The following is an 18,163-nucleotide window of genomic DNA, read 5'->3' on the forward strand; positions in this document are numbered from 1 at the left end:
TGGCCTAAAAACAAGGGCAATCACATGAGCTGAGGGGATTTGTCCACAGTACCTTATTCACATGGACGCAAACTCACTTAAAACTGTATGGTACCAAATGAAGTATTGAAATAAATTAAATCAATAAAACAATACAATGACTAACATAAAGGAGACACTGACTTATGTTGCTTTAAAACTAATACAGGTCGAATCATTCATTTGTAGAGTTTTCTTTTTCAAAAGGTCCTTATGCTCAAGTACAACATGTACAGCTTACTTTTGTATTTGATTTTCCAAACACTGGATATGGGTTCATCCATGATGAACCAAAAACCTGTTTTCATTAACAAGGCCACAGTAATTCATGATAATATAATAATAATAATAGTGTAAGACCATGATAGTTGTACTGTCACTTTGTGCCTCTACCTTCAGAAATGCTTCCAGAAGTGAACATTGCAGTTGTCATAGGGCAGTGACTCTACACCACCTCCTTGTGGCTGGGTGTCACTTTCTTAATGCACCTCTGAATAAAAGTACTCAGAACACTGTTTTAATCCACATTTGTCTTTTATAATACATATTTGAGTAAAATCTACTTCAATACACTGATAGTTCAAGGAAAAATTGTATATTTTGAATGAGGAACACACCATTGGGTTGTTTCCCGTGGAAGCAGACATTCATTCACTCCCTTTTTCTGAACAAAAAAAAAAAAGAAAAGGAAAACCAGACTGGAGCTGATGAAGACTGTGACACTGCAGTGTAGAAACAGAAGTGTGAACAGAGCAGGAAACTATGAGAACCTAAAGACAGAAGTCATACTACATGTGATACAGAGCATCGAGTATCAAAAAGGCTTTTTACAACGTCTCATCAGGCGTTTATATTAGGTTTGATTACAAAAAGGAGGTTTCATGTACAATCTAAGGCTGTGTGTCTGTGTGTTTGAACAACAGTCCCTTTATTCCTCTGAAGGGGCTTCATCTGCTCCAGAAGAGACAGTCTCAGCCAATCAGAGAGCAGCTATGCTCTGTAGAGAGGTGGGACTGGGGGTGGGATGTGTCCTGCGCTTCCTTAGCAGTGTCCTCAGTCACTTCCTTTCCCCCTCCCTCCCCCTGATCCTACTTCGTGGCCCACCTGAACAGGGCCTCAGGATGCTGGGGTCTCTGCAGCTACTGGGAGGGGACTGGAGGGGGGCGGGGCCTCTGCTTCCACCTCTGGTTGCACTGCTTCAGGCTGACTGCTGAGGTGCTTCTGACTCTGGGTTTTGGGCAGAACAGGCTGACTCACTTGGACAGAGAGCTGTGGCAATGGCTGAGCCACCGCTGCCGGTTTGGCCAGGATGAGCTGCGGCATTGGTCGTCCCGGTGTCAGCTGGACTGTGGTGGTGGCTGGTTTGGTGGTGGCGGTGGCTGGGGCATGTGCTAGCTGCGTAACCACGGGTTTGGCCTGGATGAGCTGCGTCACCTGACCTGAGGGTTGCATGAGTGTGGCCAGCTGATTGGCTGGGATAGTGATGATGGTGATCTTCTCTCCTGCTTTGGAACCGGCAGGTAGCACAGTGGGTAGGGCCTGGATCACCAGCTTTGGGGTTGCATTAGCGTTGGCCACTGTTACCGGGACTCCTGTGGTAGTGGTGAGGATGGGAGAGGAGTTTAATGTCACCTGACCTAACGAGTTGGTCATCACCACCGGCATGGCTCGGATCGGCCTGTAAACACAATACAAAGGACAGTTTACTACGATATAAATTACTGATTAACAAAATTATTTTCTTGACTCTGCTGACTATGTTTACTGATTGTCACCACTGTCAAAAAAAGAACTTTGGAACAAAATCAATTGTTCAATGTTTGCATTCACTTAAAGTTTATCTGTTTTGGTCATGCTTATGACATTAATTGTGCTTTGCATATTACATATAAGCAAGAGAGGGACAAATTCAGTAAAAAAAAAAAAAAAAAAATCACCATCAATGCACCACGATTTGCACCACATGATTTGCGGGTGGGCAGAACCTATGGGGAACAGCCATTGCCAGCCATAAGTGATGCACCCTTGTTGATTCCAGGTGATGAAGTGCAAGTAAGGCCTCAGTCACAAAGATTCTTAGGAACGATGGGCTCATAAGAATCTCCCAGTTCGTACGAAATCTGGAGTTCATAAACATTTGTGGAGGGAGCATTAGTTTCTTCTGGCCATCTTATGAAGTTGGTACAGCTACCGTTCAAATTGCCAGAGCAACTTGAGGTCTCTGTGAGAAAATTACATGATTTTGTGTCACACAAAGACCGTACAGTTGTCACGTTCTTCGTAAGGGTGCCTTGGGACCTTCCTGCATCATACCTTCATCCACTTCAGGAATTTTTTTGGTCGTAAGGTGGACATACGGCACCCCTATGTGCAACTCACGGCACTTTGATGTTGATGGTAGGAAGATCTTGCACTTTTTCAGAATATTTAGATCAGTATATAAACAGTGGCCGTGTACTAAAAGTCCTGTGTTGTGATCATTGCATTCAACATGGCAATAATGCCCACAACACTGAAACTTCTACAGCCACTGCAAGGTGAAGAAGAGGAAGATCAAGTGGTTGTGGCTGCTGTCTCAATCCAGCAGCAGCAGAAGGGGAGGGACATTCTAAAACGTTTAACGTAAAAAAAAAAAGCTTAATGTAGCTTAATGCTTAAGAACAGTGATCAATAATCACCAGAGTTAATGTGGGCATCTCTAGTCATATCCACTTTCACCTCACCAAAAATCACGATGACAACCCCAATTTTATGGATTCTGTCTACATTTTAAGCCTTTTCCTCTCCATATGCGCAAATAACAAATAAAAAAAACTCAACATAGTTTAATCTTAGAGTATCAGAGGTCGCGTTAACCGAAAATATTCCGTCATTGACAGATTTTTTTTTAAAATGACGGAAAATTCTGAAGGCCGTCCGTCATTTTGACAGATTCAAATACTGAGGGTAATCTACTGTTAACCTTTCCTGCTCGGCTCGTCCGACCGTAGTCAGCGAGCACAGGGCAGATTTCCTCCAGGGCCGATGTCGGGTTAACTCCCTTGCCGGTAGTGGAAGACAGCAGCTTTTATTTATGCACAGTATATCGATCTTTGTACACTTTTTCCTTCTGTCCTCTTACACACTCATACTCAAAACTGCCGCTCCCTCACCTTGCTCGACCACTCACACCATTCGTTCACGCACGCACCACACACCGCTCTCGCACTTAAAGGAACACACACACCAGTCTCATACTACCAAAGAAAGTTTTCACACAACACTGTGAGCAGAACCTGTTCGCAGAATCGCTGGTCTGTCTGTCTCTCTTAACGATGCATCAAACAGTCCATAACAGCATCCACCTGTACAGAACCAACAGCACCACTGTTCACAACTACACTGAATACAACAGCGGTACTGCAGTCACATGACTCACCGTTAGTCCACCTGTAGTAGACCCCCTGTCCAGTTAGTCCACCTGTAGTAGACCCCCTGTCCAGTTGATGGTGAGTGTGAACATTAATCAGTCAGTGTCCAGTCTTGTGTTGTTGTTTTGCTGACTTTAGCCAAAATTAGAGGCTACTTTTCTTGCGCAAACTGTGAAGACAGCCGAGTCTCCTTAGTTATTTTAGAAAACCCAGTTAAATCCGATGTCATTAATAAACGCGGTGAAAAAAGAGGGACGGATGCGGTGGAGGATGACGGAAAAGCAAGGAATACGCCAGTGGCATTTGGTGTGCTATATGTACGCATTTTCTACCTTTCATGTGTTATTTGATGGCATGTCAATTTGTGCGTAGATCTCTGGTTCATATAACCTGAACCCTAACCCTCAGTGCATAACACACCAATTATAAATGGCGTATATAATTATGCGAGTCGTGATATCACGTTGGTTTATCAGCCAGCAGCAACTACAGTTGCTGCATCATTGAAATGTTTTTGAACATTAAATACTACTAAATATATCTCTTTATCATTAAAAAATAAAAAATTGAAATGACGGATAATAATACGTTATGACGGAATTTTTACGACCCTGTCCGTCAAAATGACGGACAATAAAAATGTCTAGCGCAACCTCTGGAGTATTGTTTTTTCATTCATTCATTCACCTTCTGAACTGCTTTATCCTGGAGAGGGTCACGGGGGTGCTAGAGCTTTTCCTAGCCATAGATGTCCACGCATAATTTGGTGATGACTGATTGCTGTTTTCAGACATTAAGCTACATTTAGCTTTTTTACATTAAATGTTCTAGAATGTCCCAAAGAAGAGCAGAGAAGACAGAGACGTTAGTGGGTGCAGCCATAGATACAGAGGCAGCACCTCTATGAACAGTATGACACTGTCAGCCAAGACTTGACTCATTACTACCCTCCTGTTATTTTTCTGCAGGTAACAGAATTAAGTAATAAGGTAGAAGTTAGAGGAACATTGTTATATGAAGTAATGTGATGTCAAGTCAAGTTATTAAAATTTGGCCAGCATGTTTTCTGTGTGTTTGGGATTATGCGCTGTTCATGGTGCTGAATTACACACACCTGTAGAGAATACAGGGGGAAACACCTGACCTGCATCATTAAATGTAATAAAAATTTGGAGTCATAATAAGACACCAAATGAAGAAATTTGAAGTAGAAGGTATACAAAGGTAAAACAAAGATACACAAGAATAATAGAGGGAACTGAATATTAAAACACTAACAGATGGAGCGCCGAACTCTAACTGTCCATCACGCACATTCTCTCCATTACCCTGATCCTCGTCACCCTGTGGACTCTGCTTTATCTCCCTCCAGGTTTTGTGTTGTTTCTTCATGTTTATTTTTCTTTTAATAAAACACTTTCCATTCAGCACCTTGCATTTGAGTCCAGTCATTCACTCCATCTTGAAAATTTGTATGTGACCCCCTCTAAGAACGCTACGAATGCTGGACAAATGAAAAGTTGTGCGTTGTTCTTAGGTTGTTCTTAAGGCATTCTAAAGGCGATTTCCGAGCACGTTCATAGAAAAATTTTTTGTAAAACAAAAAAAAGAAAAGAGAGAAAAGAAAAGAAATTCACAATCTAAAGGATATCGTCAGATTATCCTGATCGGGAAATTAAAAAAAAAAAAATAATCAAGATATTTTTTTTGCCCATATTGCCCACCCCTAACAGGTACCCTTTAAAAAAAATTTGGCAATCATTGGTTTTAAAGGCTCCATATAAATTAAGTTCTCAGATAATCATTACCATCAAGACTATAGAAAACACTCATGATCATGTATAACTTCTATTTTTTTTTTACAGAGTTTATTATCTGTAATTAAACCATAGGCCAGTGGTCCATTCCAGCTGTTTTAAAATATGAACCACCTCCTGCCTTGACCCCAGGTGGATGATGGACTCCACCTGTGCTTCAGCAGCAGACTGGGATGTGTTTGTTGTACCTGGTGGTGTTGCTGGGGATGACAGTGACGTAGGTCTGGTGGGGCTGGGTGGGGGAGCTAGTGCCCAGGGTGGGGGGGCCCTGCTGGTGTGCTGGGTACTGAGCAGACACCGCTGCCTCGCCATCCTCCATGTCCTCGCCTTCATCGTCGTCGATGACCCGAATGTTCTTGGGCATGTCTTTGAACTGGTAGGCCAGACGCTGCCCCTCCACCTTGGCCAGAATGCCGCGCTGGTAATAATATCTATACAAAGGCATACAGTGTTAGTGTGTGAGATGGAGTGGCCGGTGCAGTGTGTGTGTTTTTGTTTTTTTTTTTTTTGGGGGGGGGGGGGGGGGGGGTACAACAGCAGCTTTACCTGAGGGCTCGGCCCATGGTCTCATAGTTCATGTCAGGCTTGTTCTTGTGTTTGCCCCACAGTCGAGACACGGCTTTGGAGTCAACCAGTTTAAAGATGCCCTTGTCCCTCTGCATCCACTTGATGTACCTGGGACATGTGTTTTTATCCTGCAGTAGTTCCAAGAGGAACTCCCACAGATATGTGGTATTACCTAGAGGACACGAAGCAAGGAAACAAAGAATGAGGAAGAATGAGAACCCATCATGTTCCTTATATTACATATATATATATATATATATATATATATATATATATATATATATATATATATATATATGTATGTATGTATGTTCCTTGTATATAATAAACACCAATCTTAAAACAAATAGATTAATCCTTGAAATTACATGAAATTGAGTTCAGATGCTGTTTCAACAAGTAAACATAACGTGCTGCGCAGTTTTAATACCCCTCGGCCAAATATAGATTCTATTGAAAGTTACTGCTCTTTAATTTAGATTAGACTGTCTTTGCATAAACTTACTACATACGTATATGTAATAATAATTACACAATTACTCATTACATTTATATTTGACAGTACTTATAACTGCAGAAGGCACAAGTCCACTTGACCTTGAAAAAGCAGGTCATGGTCACCTATATTCAATAGGCTTCTGCTGCATGCCAAGATGCATCCACAATACAAAATTTGGTGCAGATATCTCAATGCATTCTTCAGAAAATGTGATTACGTTGTTGAAAATACTTGTTGTCATGTGACCTTGAAAAAGTAGGTCAAGGTCACCTATTTTCACTTGGTTTGTGCTCCATGTCAAGATGTATCCACAGTATAAATTTGGTGTAGATATCTTAATGCATTCTTCAGATGAAGCAATTATGTCATTGAATGGACAGACAGATGGAGTAACAGACAACAAAACGATTACAATATCCCTTCAGCCAGAAGTTGGCCAAGGGGTAAAAACTGAGGACCATTAGCATTAGCTTAGCTCTGACAATGATTCATGATTGGTGTACTGTGAGCTGAAAGAGAGAGTGATCGACTAGAGATGGGGCGATGTGAGCAGAGGGGACAAACACAGCAGGTATACTGCAGTAAATGACTGTTATATGATAACAACTATGAACATTAAAGCTGCAAGCAGCATTGGGCGGGATCTCGCACCGGGCCTCCCATGGGTTCCGCCTCCCGTACGTTCTGCCTCCCGTACGTTCCGCCTCCCGTGTCCGTCGACACCTCCACTCCACTCACACCTCTCCGTCCCGACACCAGCCCCCTCCCTTTTGCATCCGTCCTCCTTTCATCCCTACAGAACTGCGCCCCTCTGCTGAAACCACCATCACCTTTTAATGAGGCTTTTATTTTGAAAAGCCTACTGTGTGTGTGTATGCATGTGTGAGTGACAGGCAGAATCCGTTTGAGTGAAATGAAATTGTCTTAACAGCTGAGCATAGAAGTGATAATTTACCATTTTTATAAAAGCTTTGATTTTGAAAAACTTTATAGTGTGAATGTGAGTGTGTCTGTGTGTGTGCGTACCATTCACATTTTTATCATGTCCTCATTTATGTATATATGTTGGTGTTAACTCTTGATGCACACTGGAACATTCGTAGTGCTCGATGGAATGAACATTTTGGCATTGGTTTCATGTCTCTCGGACATTCCTTCTGGCCACTATGGTGGTTTCCATGTTTTTTGACATAGGTGGTGCTAGAGAGCCCATTTTGACACCTACGGGGTTAATTTTTGCATTTTATCAAATTTTTTGCCGGACCTGACATACATGCCAAATCTGGTGAGTTTTCGAGCATGTTTAGGGGGTCAAAATCCAGTTCAAAGTGGTGGACGGAAAATAATTCAAACCGCAAGCGGTGTTAAGGCCCTTGCCCTCCCGTGCGACCGCCTCACGATGCAACCGCCGAGGCCACCGACAGTGAGAGGACACCGTATCGTAGGCTGGATCCGACATTCTTCGAGATAAGCAGTGTTATAATTTTGAAAATGACCACTTCATCGCGACCTCATCACAGCCACACCCAACATTTGATCAAAAATTTAGGTGATCACTTTTGATCACACATGTGTGTAGGTGATTTTCACCCAGTTTGGTCCAAATTGGATGTAAACCCTAGGAGGAGATGATGACAGTATGAGGGGTGGGAATCTGACAAAAACCCATTCATTTCTATGGCAGAGTTTGTGTTTTGTCATGGCAATACGATATTAAATAGGGGTGTGTCCTTAATGACTTTTTGGTTCAGTTTGGCATGAGGGATGTGTGTGCCAAATTTTGTTTGACTACGTCAAAAAACATTTTTTTTTGTCCCATTCAAAAACTGTAGGGGGCGCCAGAAAGCCATTTTACAATCCAAGTATACGAGTTCCATATTATCGTGTTCAGGTTGTCATTCCGCACAAATTTTACATTGGGTCCAACTCAATCTGACACTCGGTGTTTGAGATATACACACTTTTATACTCCTAAAAATGGCTGCTTCGTTGTGAGGTCATCACAGCCACACCCAACATTTGATCAAAAATGTAGATGATAACTTTTGATCACATGTGTGTGTAGGTGATTTTCACCCAGTTTGGTCCAAATTGGATGTAAGCCCTCAGAGGAGATGATGAAAGTATGAGGGATGGGATTTTAGAGGTCCACACTTCCACCCAATATGGCCGACTTCCTGTTGGGTTTAGGGTGGGGCCATAATGTAATTTTTTACTTGTCCTACCATGGGCTATGTCTGGACCAAGTTTCATGTTTGTACGTGGAAATTTTTTTTGGGTGGGTTCCCATCCGTGCAATGTATTTTCATATTTTGAGGGGGCGTGGCCGAGTCATTTTTCAATATTTTGAAAATTCTTCTTGCTGGAAAATTCTACTTTTCCACAGTGTAATTTTCAGTCTGTGTACCTTTAGTGAAACACAAAGAGTTTTTCAGCAATAACATCCTTGTGGAAAAACCCCATTCATTTGAATGACACAGTTTTGGTGTAGTCATGGCAACATGATTGTAAATAGGGGTGTGACGTCATTGGCTTTTTGGTTCAGTTTGGCATGAGGGATGTGTGTGCCAAATGTCTTTTTCCTATGTTAAAATTTTTTTTTCGTTCCCATTCAAAAACTGTAGGGGGTGTGAGAGAGCCATTTTACGATCCAACCATACGAGTTACATATCATCGTGTTCAGGTTGTCATTCCACACAAATGTTAAATTGGGTCCAACTCAATCTGAAACTGTCTGTGCGAGATATACACACTTTTATACTTCTGACAATGGCCGCTTCGTTATGAGGTCATCGCAGCCACGCCCAACATTTGATCAAAAATGTAGGTGATAACTTTTGATCACACATGTGTGTAGGTGATTTTCACCCAGTTTGGTCCAAATTGGATGTAAACCCTAGGAGGAGATGATGAAAGTATGAGGGGTGGGATTTTAGAGGTCCACACTTCCATCCAATATGGCCGACTTCCTGTTGGGTTTAGGGCGGGGCCATAATGTAATTTTTTACTTGTCCCAACATGGGGCATGTGTGTACCAAGTTTTATGTTTGTATGATGAAAAAAATTTGATTGCGTAATGTATTTTGATTTTTGAGGGGGCGCTACCGAGTCATTTTGCGATATTTTTTCTTGGCGACTTCAAATAAATAAATTTTTCTCCGGGCTTGAATTTTTGGTCAAATAAAATTGACTTTTCGTTAATGTTCAGGGGGTCAAATTTGCGTTCAAAGTGGCGAAAGTAAAATAATAAAAAAATTAAAGCTGCAAGCAGCATTGGGGGGGACCTTGCACCGGGTGATCTGCCTCCCCCGCGATCCGCCTCCCGTGACCATCCACACCTCAGCTCCACTCACACCTCTCCGTCCCAATGCCAGTTCCCACCCTTTAGTGTCCGTCCTCCTTACATCTCTACAGAACACCAGCAACCCTCTGCTGAAACCACCATCACCTTTAAATGAGACTTTTATTTTGGAAACCCTACTGTGTGTATGTGCATTTGTTTTGTATGTGAGAGAAAGAATCTGTTTGAAAAATGAATTGAAATTGTATGAATAATTGAGCATAAAAGTGATGATTTATCACATTTAAGGCTATTATTTTAGAAAAACCCTATTGTGTAAGCATGTGTGTCTGTGAGAAAGTACTTTTGAATGAAGAAACATTGTACAAACAGTTGAGCGTTTGGTCCTACAAGTGAAAAGAAGTTATGTAATTGAAATTATGCATTATTTTCAATAGGGGTTTTATTTTGAAAAAGTTTACTCCGTGTACTTTGTAATGTGTGCAAAATGTCCAATATTCACGATACAATGCAGCAAAACGTGTTTTAAAATGTGAGAGGTGGAGAATAAAAAAAAAAAAAAGAAAGAAAAAACTAAGTCACTGTCCTGTCTGGGGTTTGAGCTCATGTCTCCTGCACAACAGACCAGTGCTTTAACCACTGGTCTACTATCAGACACATGCATGTTTGCACTGGTAAGCCTTATATAGGGATTTTGTCATTGTGAAAAGTGAAACTAAACGTACTCTTCAAAAAAAAAAAATCGCCATTATTCCGTACCCATAGGTAGTATCTGAAAAATTCTTTCACTTTTGGATTCTGCGGACTTGTGGGAATTCAACGAGGTATAACTTTTGTGTCAAAAGCCTGAAATAAATAAGCAGTAATTGCAGAAACGTAGAGTAACTTTGAAAGGCAGATTGCCAACTTCCTGTTGGAGTTAGCTCATGAGTGTCAGTGTATGATTTGTCGGGCGCAATCAGACCAACATTTTGGCATTTGTTTCATGTTTCTGACATTCCTACTGGCCGCTAGGGCAGATTTTGTGTGTTTTTTTAGTACAAAGGTGGCACTACAGAGTCCATTTTGGCACCCAAGGGGTTAATTTTGATATTGAATCAAAGTGTTCAGCAGCCATGACATATATGGCAAATTTGGTGAGTTTTGGAGCATGTGAAGGGGGTCAAATGGCAGTTGAAAGTGGAAAAAGTATGAAAATAAACAAATTGCTATAAATCAATAACCGTACATCCTATCTCAAAAATTTTGCATGTGAGCGTTGTGCTGAGTCCCCTGAACGCGTAGATATGTCACGTGGGGAAAAACTCCAAAGTGAAAAATGAGTTCCAAACATCGCAACTTTGCGGGCTTCTAAAAAAAAACTAAGACAGTTATGGAAAAAGTGCGAAGTAACTTTTTTGAGGAGTGTTCACTCGATCTTTTGGTGCTATTTAGAAGTCAATACGACAAACAGTGTAATTGGAGTTAATTTTAAATTTGTATTTTGAAAGGCATATTGCGAACTTCCTGTTGGAGATAGCTCATAGGTGTCAGCATGTGATTTGTTGGGCTCGATTAAACGAAGGTTTTGGCGTTGGTTTCGTGTGTCTACGACATTCCTACCGGAAGTTTGCAATTTGAGCATTTTATTTTGAAAGGCAAATTCTGAACTTCCTGTTGGAGTTAGGTCATGAGTGCCCACGCGTGATTTGTTGGGCTCGATGAGACGAACATTTTGGCATTTGTTTCATGTTTCTATGACATTCCTACTGGCCGCTAGGGCCGTTTTTGTGTATCTAGGGGGTGCTAGAGAGCCCATTTTAGCATCTATGGGGTTAATTTTTTCATTTGATCAAATTTTTCGCCAGACCTGACATGCATGCCAAATTTGGTGAGTTTTTGAGCATGTTTAGGGGGTCAAAATCCAGTTCAAATTGATGATAGTATAATAATAAAAAACGAACAAATAACAATAGGGCCTTGCTTGCAGGCAAGGCCTCTCCTTGTGTGAGAGGGCCTTACCTTTCGGCTCGGTCCCTAATTAAAGCTGCAAGCAGCATTGGGCGGGACCTTGCACCAGACGTTCCGCCTACCCCGCGATCCGCCTCCCGTGACCGTCCACACCTCCGCTCCACTCACACCTCTCTGTCCCGATACCAGTTCCCACCCTTTAGTGTCCGTCCTCCTTACATCTGTACACAACAGCAGCGACCCTCTGCTGAAACCACCATCACCTTTAAATGAGACTTTTATTTTGGTAACCCTACTGTGTGTTTGTGCATTTGTTTTGTATGTCAGAGAAAGAATCAGTTTGAAAAATGAATTGAAATTGTATGAATAACTCAGCATAAAAGTGATGATTTATCACATTTAAGGCTATTATTTTGGAAAAACCCTATTGTGTGAGCATGTGTGTCTGTGAGAAAGAGTACTTTTGAATGAAGAAACATTGTACAAACAGTTGAGCGTTTGGTCATAAAAATGAAAAGAAGTTATGTAATAGACATTATGTATTATTTTAAATATTGGTTTTATTTTGAAAAAATTTACTCCGTGTACTTTGTAATGTGTGCAAAATGTCCAATATCCACAATATAATGCAGCAAAACCTGTTTTAAAATGTGAGGGTAAAAAAAAAGAGGAAAAAAAAGTCACTGACCTGCCGGGGGTTTGAACTCACACCTCCTGTACATTAGACGACTGCTCTATCCACTAGTCTATTGTCAGACACACAGGGACCTGTTCTGGAAAGCCTTATATAGGGATTTTATCATTGTGAGAGTGAAACTAAACATAGTCTCATAAAAATCGCCATTATTCCATAACCGTAGGTCGTATCTGAAAAATTCTTTCACTTTTGGATTCTGCAGACTTGTGGGAATTTAATGAGCTTTAACTTTTGTGTCAAAAGTCTGGGGGTCAAATGGCAGCCTAAAGTGGAAAAAGTATGAAAATAAACAAATTGTTATAAATCAATAACAGTACATCATATCTCAAAAAATTTTGCATGTGAGAGTTGTGCTGAGTCCCGTAAACAGATAGATATGTCACATGTGGGGAAAAACTCCAAAGTGAAAAATGAGTTCCAAACATCGCAACTTTGCGGGCTTCTAAAAAAAAAAAACTAAGACAGTTATAGAAAAGGTACGAAATCTTTATTTTGAGGAGGGTTCACTCTATCTTTTGGTGCTATTTAGAAGTCAATACGACAAACTGTGTCATCTGAGTTATTTTGAAAAATTTTATTTTGAAAGGCATATTGCAAACTTCCTGTTGAAGATAGGTCATCAGTGTCAGTGGATGATTTGTAGAGCATTGTCCAACCAACATTTTGGTGTTGGTTTCATGTCTCTACGACTTTCCTACCGGCCACTAGGGCAGTTGCCGTTTTTTTTCACATAGGTGGCGCTAGAGAGCCCATTTTGGCACCTATTGGGTTAATTTTTACATTTTATCAAATTTTTCGCCAGGCCTGACATGTGTGCCAAATTTGGTGAGTTTTCGAGCATGTTTAGGGGGTCAAAATCCAGGTCAAAGTGGTGTCTGAATAATACTAATAATTAAAGCTGCAAGCAGCATTGGGCGGGACCTCGCACTGGGCGATCCGCCTCCCACGCGATTCGCCTACCCTGCGATCCGCCTCCCGTGACCGTCGACACCTCAGCTCCACTCACACCTCTCTGTCCTGATACCAGTTCCCACCCTTTAGTGTCTGTCCTCCTTACATCTCTACAGAACACCAGCGACCCTCTCCTGAAACCACCATCACCTTTAAATGAGACTTTTATTTTGGTAACCCTACTGTGTGTATGTGCATTTGTTTTGTATGTCAGAGAAAGAATCAGTTTGAAAAATGAATTGAAATTGTATGAATAACTCAGCATAAAAGTGATGATTTATCACATTTAAGGCTATTATTTTGGAAAAACCCTATTGTGTGAGCATGTGTGTCTGTGAGAAAGAGTACTTTTGAATGAAGAAACATTGTACAAACAGTTGAGCGTTTGCTCATAAAAATGAAAAGAAGTTATGTAAGAGACATTATTTATTTTTTTCATAAGGGTTGTATTTTGAAAAAATGTACTCAGTGTACTTTGTAATGTGTGCAAAATGTCCAATATCCACGATACAATGCAGCAAAACCTGTTTTAACATGTGAGGGGGGGAGAAAAAAAAAAAAAAAAAAGTCAATGTCTCGCCTGGGGTTTGAACTCATGCCTCCCATGCAATAGACCACTGCTCTATCCGCTAGTCTATTATCAGACACATACATTTGTGCACTGGTAGTCCTTATATAGGGATTTTGTCATTGTCAAAAGTGAAACTAAACATACTCTTCAAAAAATCACCATTATTCCGTACCCGTAGGTCGTATCTGAAAAATTCTTTCACTTTTGGATTCTGCGGACTTGTGGGAATTCAACGAGGTATAACTTTTGTGTCAAAAGTCTGAAATGAATAAGCAGTAATTGCAGAAACGTAGAGTAACTTTCAAAGGCAGATTGCCAACTTCCTGTTGGAGTTAGCTCATGAGTGTCAGTGTATGATTTGTCGGGCTCAATCAGACCAACATTTTGGCATTTGTTTCATGTTTCTGTGACATTCCTACTGGCTGCTAGGGCAGATTTTGTGTGTTTTTTAGTACAAAGGTGGCGCTACAGAGTCCATTTTGGCACCCAAGGGGTTAATTTTGATATTGAATCAAAGTCTTCAGCAGCCATGACATATATGGCAAATTTGGTGAGTTTTGGAGCATGTTAAAGGGGTCAAATGGCAGTCTAAAGTGGAAAAAGTATGAAAATAAACAAATTGTTATAAATCAATAACCGTACATCGTATCTCAAAAATTTTTGCTTGTGAGAGTTGTGCTGAGTCCCGTAAACGGATAGATATGTCACATGTGGTGAAAATGTCTGAAGTGAAAAATGAGTTCCAAACATCGCAACTTTGCGGGCTTCTAAAAAAAAAAAACTAAGACGGTTATGGAAAAAGCCCGAGATCACTTTTTTGAAGAGGGTTCACTCTACCTTTTGGTGCTATTTAGAAGTCAATACGACAAACAGTGTCATACGAGTTAGTTTTAAAAATTTTATTTTGAAAGGCATATTGCGAACTTCCTGTTGGAGATAGCTCATAGGTGTCAGCACGTGATTTGTTGGGCTCGATTAAGCGAACATTTTGGCGTTGGTTTCGTGTGTGTACGACATTCCTACTGGAAGTTTGCAATTTGAGCATTTTATTTTGACAGGCAAATTCTGAACTTCCTGTTGAAGTTAGGTCATGAGTGTCAGTGCGTGATTTGTCGGGCTCAATGAGGCAAAAATTTTGGCGTTTGTTTCATGTTTCTACGACATTCCTACTGGGCGCTAGGGCCGTTTTTTTGTATATAAGGGGCACTAGAGAGCTCATTTTGGCACTTATTGGTATAATTTTTATATTTTATCAAATTTTTCGCCAGACCTGACATGTGTGCCAAATTTGGTGAATTTTTGAGCATATTTAGGGGGTCAAAATCCAGTACAAAGTGGCGGTCGGGAAAAAAAATATAAAAACGAACGAAAAACAATAGGGCCTTGCTTACAGGCAAGGCCTCTCACTGTGTGAGAGGGCCTTACCTTTCGGCGCGGGTCCCTAATAATATAAAAACAAACGAATAACAATAGGGCCTTGCTTACAGGCAAGGCCTCTCACTGTGTGAGAGGGCCTTACCTTTCGGCTCGGTCCCTAAAAAAATAACGGAACCATGCAATTTTAATAGGCCCTCGCCAACATGTATGTCTGGGCTCGGGCCTAATAATGAAAAATGAATGAAAAACAATAGGGGCCTTGCCTTCTGGCAAGTCCACTCACTGTGACTGGACCTGCCCTCTTGGCTCGGTCCCTAATAATTTCGTTTTTTACGAACGAAAAAAATAGGGGCCTTGCCTTCTGGCAAAAACTAATGTGGGTGTGGGTGGGTGTGTGTGTCTTTGTGTGTTTGTGTTTGTTTCTGGGTATGTGTGTGTACCATTCACGTTTTTATCATGTCTTCATTATTATTAAACTTTTATTCATATATAATTTTTTACATACATAAAAACATTTCTTAAGTAATTTTCGTATTTTTTCTGAATTGTTCAAATGTTCTTGTGTAGAGATTGACAGTGAAGAGTCTTGTCAAGTTTTTAAGTCAAACTAGGAATCTGACTGTCTGTTCATGGTCTTAGAGCACCACCTGGTGGTTTCATTGTATGCATTACACAGGAAAAGATTCAGCCAATCCACTTTCAGGCATCGGTATGCGAAGAATTTGGCAGGTCGTCACCTCTTTAAACTCTCAAAGAGGGAGACAGCTATTCTTTGAAGCAAACTGTTTAATTTATAACTACATCGTATCTCAAAAATTCTTGGACTAGAGGAAAACAGAAAGTGTCCTTTGTGGATTAATATATCATATTTGTAATAAGAGATTGAACTGAATAAGCAGTGATGGTGGAAAAGAGCCACTTCCAATGAATTCTTTGAAGGTAGAATACAGTCAGAGGCAGATTGCCAACTTCCTGTTGGATTTAGCTCATGAGTGTGAGTGTATGATTTGTCGGGTTCGATGAGACCAACATTTTGGCATTGGTTTCATGTCTGTACGACATTCCTACTGGCCACTAGGGCAGCTTTTGTGTGTTTTTGACTACATAGGTGGCACTACAGAGTCCATTTTGGCACCTAATGGGTTAATTTTGATATTGTATGAACGTATTCACCAGACTTGATATATGAGCCAAGTTTGGTGAGTTTCTGAGCATGCTGAGGGGGTCAAATGGCAGTTTAAAACGAAAAAAGCATAAAAACGAACAATTTCTTATAAATCCATAACTGTACATCCTATCTCAAAAATTTTTGCACGGGAGAATTGGGGTGAATTTTCTGAACGTGTGGATATATAACGTGAGGAAAAGTCGAAATTGAAAAATTAGTCCCAGACATCGCATTTTTCCGAGCTTATAAAAAATAACTAAGACATTAATTACAAATTTGCGAAGACAGTTTTTTAAGAAGGGTTTACTCTATCTTTTGATGCTATTTAGAAGCCAATATGACAAACTGGCTCATACTAGTTTTAAGTTGAGGGTTTTACTTTGAAAGGCAATTTGCCGACTTCCTGTTGGAGTTAGCTCTTGGTGCCCACTGGAACATTTGTAGTGCTCGATATAACAAACATTTTGGCATTAGTTTCATGTCTCTCAGACATTCCTGCTGGACGCTATGGCGTTTCCGTGTTTTTTGACATAGGTGGCGCTAGAGAGCCCATTTTGGCACCTACGGGGTTAATTTTTGCCTTTTATCAAATTTTTCGCCGGACCTGACGTTTGTGCCAAATTTGGTGAGTTTTCGAGCATGTTTAGGGGGTCAAAATCCAGTTCAAAGTTCACAGCACTCACTGTGTGAGTGGACCTGCCCTCTTGGCTTGGTCCCTAATGATAGATCCAGGTGGTGTCACTAACCTTTACCCTCCCTTGGTCTCTTCTTCATCCCCAGGTCAAAGGAGCCATTGGATGCAGGCTGGTGTGTTCTGGGTTTCCGTCCTCCTGCATTGAACACAGACACACAGTGAGAGCCTTATTTCTCCAGCTTTTAGGTCTTGACAGGTGTAATCACTGCTCCGATCTAATGTATTTCTTTTTGGATGTGGATCAGGTTAAATACAGCAGATTCAAGTCTGTCAGTTAAGCACACACTATAAGGTCCAATAAGTTCAATTCACCACTGTACAACCCGCCTTTTGGCTCAAAACCAGGTGAAAAACTGGTTTTGAATTGAATACTCATCAACAGGGCATTTGCTCTTTGTCAAAATAAAAATATTCCAGACTCCTTCAAAACTGCTACCCCCCCACCCCCCCAAGACCTTCACTTTATGTACTTTCATACAGAAAGATTAGGAACCAATGCATTACCTGACAGTCACAGCTGAAAATGAAAAGCTTGCAAAATGTGACACTAACTGCAGGCATGGTAAATCTATAGCAAACTCACAAATTTAACCAATTCATAATAACATTACCATATACAGGTCTGTGTACAAACTGCTGTAATTACACATCATCATGGGCATTCAGGCATGGCCTTTGCATTTACATGACACTACTGATCCAGGTTATTTTTTCTGCTACTGTTAATTTACTATATGATCAGGACCAAGTCATGGTAGGCAGTGGTTTAATTGGCTTTTGTGAGGAGGGGGAGCCTTTCTGTAGCCGACAGTCAATGGTCATCTTTTGTGATGAGCATTTACATTATTAACCTCACATTGGCCACAATTTATGTCATACTTTTTTTGGGTCAGTTTTAATTTGTAGGCCATTTGAATAATTATCTAAGCAACGAGGATGTTAATACTTTTCACTTTATCTTTTCAATTTCATCATGCAACATAAAGTTATTTATTTGTAACATTACAAAGCTGCACGAAGAATGCAGAGGTTGCTGTTTGTTGATTTCATCTCTGCTTTCAAGACCATCAACCTGGAAAAGGTGGTCAACAAGCTGCTCTCACTGGGCCTGGACTACCACCTCTGTAGATGGATTAAGGACTT

At 40.7% G+C, this 18,163-nt stretch overlaps 1 protein-coding gene across 3 annotated transcripts in view; it reads right to left on the reverse strand.

Moving 5' to 3' along the window:
- Positions 1 to 519: 519 nt before the first annotated feature.
- The window catches only part of LOC115426941 (ETS-related transcription factor Elf-2-like), an 88,590-nt gene continuing 70,946 nt past the window's right edge, over positions 520 to 18,163 (reverse strand). For 2 of the 3 annotated variants that reach the window (XM_030145224.1, XM_030145222.1), the window contains exons 6-9: positions 17,073 to 17,156; positions 5,792 to 5,984; positions 5,435 to 5,676; positions 520 to 1,700 (exon numbers count right to left, since the gene is read on the reverse strand). In XM_030145224.1, the coding sequence (XP_030001084.1) occupies positions 1,135 to 1,700; positions 5,435 to 5,676; positions 5,792 to 5,984; positions 17,073 to 17,156 (1,085 nt within the window). In that variant the 3' untranslated portion in view covers positions 520 to 1,134. Of the gene's footprint in view, positions 1,701 to 5,433; positions 5,677 to 5,791; positions 5,985 to 17,072; positions 17,157 to 18,163 lie in introns of all 3 variants that reach the window. The other variant, XM_030145223.1, reaches the window with a different exon arrangement.

This window comes from Sphaeramia orbicularis, chromosome 10 (assembly GCF_902148855.1).
Source record: "Sphaeramia orbicularis chromosome 10, fSphaOr1.1, whole genome shotgun sequence".
NCBI lineage: Eukaryota > Metazoa > Chordata > Actinopteri > Kurtiformes > Apogonidae > Sphaeramia > Sphaeramia orbicularis.